At 50.3% G+C, this 7,444-nt stretch overlaps 1 protein-coding gene across 1 annotated transcript; it reads right to left on the minus strand.

The window, feature by feature from the left end:
• Positions 1 to 5,308: 5,308 nt before the first annotated feature.
• On the minus strand, positions 5,309 to 7,223 carry Frat2 (FRAT regulator of WNT signaling pathway 2). The gene has a single exon (XM_028775776.1). It carries the CDS (start codon positions 7,221 to 7,223, stop codon positions 6,528 to 6,530), a length of 696 nt encoding a protein of 231 aa, XP_028631609.1. The 3' UTR covers positions 5,309 to 6,527.
• Positions 7,224 to 7,444: the final 221 nt, after the last annotated feature.

Consider the following 7,444-nt stretch of genomic DNA (forward strand, 5'->3'; position numbering starts at 1 on the left):
GAAAGAAAGAAGAAAAAGAAAAAAAAGAAAGAAAAGTAAAATAATTAATTAATCTAAAAAGGAAAGTTCAAGATTATGTTCAAAACTAGCCAGGTGGTGGTGATATATACCTTTAATCCCAGCACTCAGCAGATCTTTGAGTTTGAGGCCAGCCGGGTCTATGGAGCTTCCATGGCAGGAAAAAAGAAAAAATTGAAAAGATTTTTTGAAAAAACAAAAAAACAAAAAAAAACAAACAAATAAATAAAGTTCAAAATAAACGAATAACTAGATACTACTTAATGGTGCTGATAAAGCGAAAATGAGCTATCGACCCCCAGTCGCCGACCAAGACATGCGCCCTGGACGTTCTGGAGCTTGGTGGCTCTCGAATACAGGCAACATGAACGCAGCTGCCCAGCCATTGTGATCTATCTGCGGCAGTTCACCCTTCAGCATCCGTGGCTTCCCAGCCTCGGTTCTGTCAGCTTCTGAGTGGATTCTCATCTTTCTCCCAGAAATCTGATGACCTGGTCTTTTTAAGGTGCTTAGGACGGAGCCTGGCTCTTGGTAAGCTAAATGCATTAACCAGTGTTTTTTACTGTTGTTCCTGAGACCGTTCCCCAGGTTTAGCCTTAACTCCCAAATCCTTATCACCAACCCTTATCACTGGAGTCCTAGCCATTTGTGACTCTGGGCTGCTGTCCCTGGAACTTCTTTCAGGAGTCTCCTAACCAACTCTTCCCTCCAACAACCCAAGTCACCTGACTCAGCTTCTCCTGGTCAGTTCCCTACAGCTGTCCCCCTAGCTCAGTATTACAGAACCTTATTAGGGGAGCTTAGGCACCAGTCCTCACAGAAGATAGGAGCCATTCCAACCCTGCCTCTCCACACCATTCTGCAGCAATCATTCTGTCGTCCTCAGGGACCAAGTGTCTCAGCCAAAGTCACTCCTGGGCTGAGTACTAGGAATGGACCCTTCCAAGATGCAGTATTTTTAGAAATGGCCTTTGCTTCCTCCGGTGACTTCACTGAGATACTTTGAGGACCTGAGCTGGGTTTAGGCATTCTCTAGCTTTCACAAATGACAAGATCAGTACCAGGAGAACTCAGGTCAAGGCCCAAGCAGCCATAAAGACCAATAAGCAATCTGTCATCAAACCCAGTGCAGTCCAAGGAGTTTCCTGGGGGAAAATATCACTCTGAGCAGAAGGGACTTCCTCCTTAGCCTAAAATCCATGCAGTCTTTTTTTTCTTTTAATTATTTTATGTATATGAGCACACTGTCTTCACGCACATCAGAACAGATCATCAGATCCCATTACAGATGGTTGTGAGCCATCATGTAGGTGCTGGGGATTGAACTCAGGACCTCTGGAAGAGCAGCCAGTGCTCTTAATCACGGAGCCATCTCTCCAGTCCCGCATGCAGGCTTTTGAAGGCTTTCTTGAACATGTACCAACCTTAGAGACCATCCTTTCTATGCTGGTTTTGTGAAATCCATCTGGTGTAGTGAAACCCATGTTCCTGTCACAGTCTGGGAGGGACTGAATGTGGGAAGACAGGCTGAAGGGTGTTTCAGGGAAAGCAACCCTCTGGACTCCAAGCCTGGAACCATCTGGGAGGACTTTTGTATCCAAGTTGGCAGGACACTATTCACGACATGTGGCATGTCGAGAAAGACTGGCTTGTGAGAGCTACATTCAGGACTACAGGAGGATGACTGTAACCCTTCCCCCCATTTCCCCTCCTGCTACTGTGGAGGATAAGACTAGTAAACCTAGTTATTTCTAGAACGTCCTTGGAATCTAGATGGAAATGACTGAAGCCATGAGTGTGTCCCTGAACAGTGTTACATGGTTTCATTTCTAAAATATTTTAGTTAGGCATAGTGGTTCATGCCCTTAATCCCAGCATACAGGAAATAGACCTGAGGCCATCCTGGTCTACATAGCAAGTTCCAGGTCAACCAGAGATACACAGACTCAAACAAAACAAAAAAACAAAACCAAATTATTCCCTCCTTGCCTTGCCCTATCACCACCACTGCAAAAGCCATCTGAGCAGGCTCTGGCCTGAGGCAAGAGAGCAACTTAAAACATCTGAAGCTTAGATTCTGCCCTTCCTTTATATGTTACAAAAGGTGCCCATCAGGGTATGTGCCCACACAGAGCTCAGTTCCCGTTTCCTCTTAGTTTGTTGGGTCCTGTAGATGTCTGTCCTTGGCAGAAGTCATCACTCGACTACACTGCTGTAGCTGGTCCAGCCAGGCTGCAGTCCCGTAGAATGTTTGTATCCTGCTCTTTTGAGTCCAGATTTACCTTATGGAGAACCTGGAATTCTGAATGAAGCGGCTACACACTGTTTGTTGTGTGCCTCTTAGGCCAACTCCTAGTCCCTTTGTAGCAGGTCTCAGCCCTCAAACCTGATGTTCTTCTAGGGCATCTCAGACTCCAGCTCACCCTCCATCCCCAGCAACTTGTATCTGATGCACAAAGCGTGTGAGAATGGGGGTGCTCTTGTGAATATTTGGTGAGCCAAGGTTTATAGGATTTTTCTTAAGAACATTATTAAATCCAAGTGTGGAGGATGTGGTCTGAAGAAAGTTTCACATGGTCCGGGTGCGTGCCTTGAATCCCAGTCACTGTGGAGGTTGAGGCAGGATGGTAAATTCAAAGTCAGATTAGGTGGGGGCTGGGGGGATGGGGAAGGATGGGGCTAGAGGGGATGACTCAGTAGGTAAAAGTACTTGTACCTGCTATACAAACATAGGGAACTGAGTTTCCATTCTTGGTACTCACATTAAAAAAAAAAAAAAAAAAAGCTGGGCACAGTACAGCATACCTTTAATCCTACCACTCAGGAGGCAGAAGCAGGGAGATCTCTGTTTAAGGCCAGCATGGTCTACACAGTGACTTCTAGGAGAGCCAGAGCTACGTAGTAGTGAGACCTGTCTTGAATGAACGAATGAATGAATGAATGAATAGATCATTTTAAAAGAAAGGGCACACAGTAGATGGGGTGGGCAGCACACACTTGTAATCCCGGTACCTAAGTACTTGGGAGGTTGAGCCAGAAGGATTCTGGGAGGCTGCTGGCCATCCCGTATAGCTGAGTTAGTGAGCTCCAGCTTCCAAGACAGACTGCCTCAATCCCCAAAATAAGATGGAGGGTGATGAAGGAAGAGTGTTGATCTCTGTCCTCCACAAGCATGAATACATGTGCACACACAGGAACAAAAAAATGTTAATATAAAAGGGGCTAAGAAAAGTGCTTAGTGGCAGAGCTTGCCTGGCTTCTGTGAAGCCCTGGTTTAATCCACAGTGGCCCACACACAGTCACAACTTCAAGCACAATGTTTAATGGTCTAGACCTTCAGCATCCTCATCTCTATAGAGTGTGCCTATCACTTGGCATATATAAATCCACACAGTACTACCCAGAATGAGCAGTTTTGTTTTGTATACTTCACTCTCCCAACCATTTAAGTACAGTGAGAGAAGGGGAACACAGGGTGGGGCAGGGATGGGACAGTGACTTGCTCATCATAACAAAGCTGGGATGAAGCAGTAGACTGGAGGTACCAAGTGAGGAGAGGTGCCCTAGAGGACTTGGCAGCAGACACTGGTTGTGCCAGAAAGTTACTTTATACAGGTATAAATACATAATCCTAGCATGGGGAAAGCTGAGGTAAGATTGCTACAAATTTGAGGCCAGCCTGACTTACAGAGTGAGATTGTCTCAAACTCAAACAGAATCTCCCAAAAAACTGTTAGGTATGATAGCACACACCTGTAACCCCAGCACTGGGGGAGGGGTGTAAAGACTGAACCACCCATGTTCAAGGCAAACCTGAGATGCATACAGAGATCCTATCTAAAAAGGGAAGACTATTTGGAAAGTGGTGGTACACACCTTGAATCGCAGTATTCAGGTGAGTCAGGCGGATCTCAGAGTTCAAGGCCAGTCTAGTCTACAGACTGAGTTCTAGGACAGCCAGAGCTACACAAAAAAATCCTGTCTCAAGTCAGACAGGAAGCAATGAGGAGCCCTGCCCAGAGAATGAGGCTGAGAATGAACAGATGTGTCAAGAACCTCAATCTAATCCCCTTGACTATCCCAAACCATTCAACAACTGCCAAGGAAACGGCTCAATCTCGGGTTTTGCCAGGTCTAGCGACACAGGCCTTTAATCCTAGCACCCAGCACTCAGGAGGCAGAGGCAGGGGGATAAGGCCAGCCTGGTCTACATAGGAAACTTCAGGACAACCAGGACTACACAGATCTTGTTTCTTTTTTTTTTTTTTTTTTGTTTTTTCGAGACAGGGTTTCTCTGTATAGCCCTGGCTGTCCTGGAACTCACTCTGTAGACCAGGCCGGCCTCGAACTCAGAAATCCGCCTGCCTCTGCCTCCCAAGTGCTGGGATTAAAGGCGTGCACCACCACCGCCCGGCACAGATCTTGTTTCAAAACAATTTTTCTCACTATAGACTATAGCTGAAGGCTGGGCAATCCAAAAGAACACAGGCTTCCTGCACTCCCCGTCTTACAAAACCTCTTCCCTCCCTGAACGGTGCCTCCTTGCCCTCAAGCCCTGAAAGCATTCTTAGAATATGGTCAACGGGAGCCCAAGGAGCAGCTTCCAAAAATCTCACAGGAGACGACATGGCCCGGCTGGTAAGGCCACTTGCCACCACACCAGACTACTCAAATTTGGTATCTAGGACCCAAGTAGTAGAAGGGGAGAACCTGCCACAACTGTCATCGGATTTTCATAAGCTTTCCTAATGCCTATGTGAACCTCCCACACACTGAACAAATAAACGGACAAATAGCTGGGTGATGTGAGCACCGTTTTCATCCCTGTAATCCCAGCACACAGGAAGTAGAGATAGAGGGAAATTTCTGAGTTTCAGGCTAGCCTGATCTACACACAGTGAGCTCTAGGCCAGTGAGAACCTATCTCAAAATGTATGTGTACACAATAAAATATAGCCAGAGGGGGCTGGAGAGATGGCTCAATGGTTAAGAGCACTGACTGCTCTTTCAGAGGTTCTGAGTTCAAATCCCAGCAACCACATGGTGGCTCATAACCATTCATAATGAGATTCAACGCCCTCTTCTGGTGTGTCTGAAGACAGCTACAGTGTACTCATAAGTAAAATAAATAAATCTTTAAAAAAAAAAATATAGCCAGAGATACTCAAGCATACCGCCTCCAGGAACGAACTAAAACATGGCTCTAGCCCTAGTCTCCTAGTTACCCCAAGTAGATACCCAACGTGGTCTTCTTTCCCCCTCCTACCTCCAATCAAAAAAACAAAGACCATTTTCCAAAACAAAGAACAAATTTATTCAGCAGACATTTAAATTATGAATCCTATAAATCAGGACCACCACAATTTCAGACACTCCGTTGCGAAGTGTACATCAATAGCCACATCTGGAGGATGAATGAGCCATTGAATCTTTAAAAAAAAAAAAAAAAGTTTAGCTACCTTAAAAGTTTGGGGGTGCACCTCAGAAAGGGTGCCCTCGGGTTTCACAAGGGGAAAAGCATTTCCCCCTCCCAGAGTCACATTTAAAAACCAGTTTCAGTCACTCACCAAGAACTGGCAGGTGAGGAAGATGGAGAGGCCCCCTCCAACTCTGCAGAGGGCCTAAATGAGCAGAAAGTGTGCTCACTGCTTTCACCTCACACCACACACATCACAAACACAATGGTTGCAGGGAGGTCAAGAGGTTGCTTATGACCATTTCTGAGAGCTGATGCTAAGGCCAAGAGTGGCCTATCAGGAGTAGTAGTTCTGGAAAAGAAAAGCACAGAAAATACAAAATAACTCTCCCTACACAGCACTGTCAGCCTGTGTGTCCTCGGGAGACTCCAAGCGGTGGCAGAGACACTCTGGTCTGTGCGTGGAACCAGAAAAAGACACTGGGGTTAACGCTCCCAAGAATCCCACAACAGTCGACTCAACCTGACCTTGAGTCCAAGTTGGCAAGGTCAAGTCATTTGCATATCCCCACTTAAGCTCAGCTCTCTCCACCTTTGAGAATTCACCAACTAGGTCCCATCGCCCACCTTCACAATCACAAATTAAGCAGAAGAAAGCGTCACCAAGCCACCCCTTTGCCAACTTTATGTTCTTCACCCTAGAACCCCTCTGCTCCGCAACTGTAGCACCATATGCAGAAAGCTTCTCTACCCGAAAATAACGAGATCATATATGTCTACTATTGGTTTTCAAGTATTGTTAGAAGCCCTCCCGATTCCCGCCCATGCGAACCACAACTATAAACAATCCAAGCACATGATGCCCTAGGGCTAAGTCAGGCCCAAGTAGCTGCCACAGTTCTCCCCGTAGATTGCAGGTCAGGTCCTCGGCAGCCAGTGCTGCTAAGTCCGTTTTCTGTAACAGCCTCTTGAGACCGGTAACTTTGAGGCTGTAACCAGTGGGATGGACGACAGCTTCAGCTCCGCACTGTCCCGGGCAAGACACTGTTGGATCCGCATGGCCGCGTCCTCTTCCCCCTCCAGGGACGTCGGGTCAGAGCCAGGAGCCCGAGGGCTGCAGGGTGACTGAGTCTAGTCCGCTTCGGCCACCCCCGGACCCCGGCGCGCTCGAGGGGCTCGTGGCCGTAACCGCGGCGACAGCTCGCTGGAGCCTGCGCACCGCCTCCTTGATGAGGTTTCCCGAGAGTATGAGCTGCTGTAGGAGCCGGTGCGAGTCGTCGTCGGCCGCGCGCGCTCCGCCTGCGGTCCACCGCCGCTGCTGGATTCGCCGAGAAGCCACGGCCCCTGGGAACCACCCTCGCCGCCCCGGCCCGGGAAGCGCGCTGGCGCCGGGGGCGATCTCCGCCACGCAGTAGGGCGCCGCCCGGCCCCGCACGCGCCCGCGCTCCCCCAGCACGCAGCGCACGGCCCCCGGGGGCGCAGGGTCCTCGGCCTCCGCTGACCCCGCCGGCCGCAGCAGCCGCCTCGCTGGGGTCCCGGCCTTGTCCGCCGGCAGCGCCGCCAGGACCCGCGGGGGCGCGGGCGGGGGGCCCGGGGCGGCACTCGGCGAGGCCGGGCCGTCGTGCGTCGCGTCCAGCTGCAGCGTCTCGCCGATCTGGGCGATGAGCCGGTCCACGTCGGTCGAGCCGCCCAGAGTCACCGACTGCTGCAGCAGGAGGAAGCTGTCGTCGTCCTCCTCCCCCTCTGCCTCGTCGCCGGCTTCTTCCTCCTCCTCCCTCCGGCACGGCATGGCCCCCCGCCCGGGCTCCCGCGGCTGTGCGGGCGTCGCTGGCGGCTCGGTTGGCCGCGGGCTCGGCGGGCCGCGGCTGGGGCGGGAGCGAGGCGGAGGCCCGGGCCGGGCTGGGCGGGGGCCGAGCCTGGGACGCGGAAGCCGGGACCACCGGGCAGTGGCACCGCGCGCCTTAGAGCCGCGGGAACCGGAACGCTGCCGGCTCGGGTTGATTTGTAAAC

The sequence above is a fragment of the Grammomys surdaster genome, unplaced genomic scaffold (genome assembly GCF_004785775.1).
Source record: "Grammomys surdaster isolate TR1022 unplaced genomic scaffold, NIH_TR_1.0 66, whole genome shotgun sequence".
NCBI lineage: Eukaryota > Metazoa > Chordata > Mammalia > Rodentia > Muridae > Grammomys > Grammomys surdaster.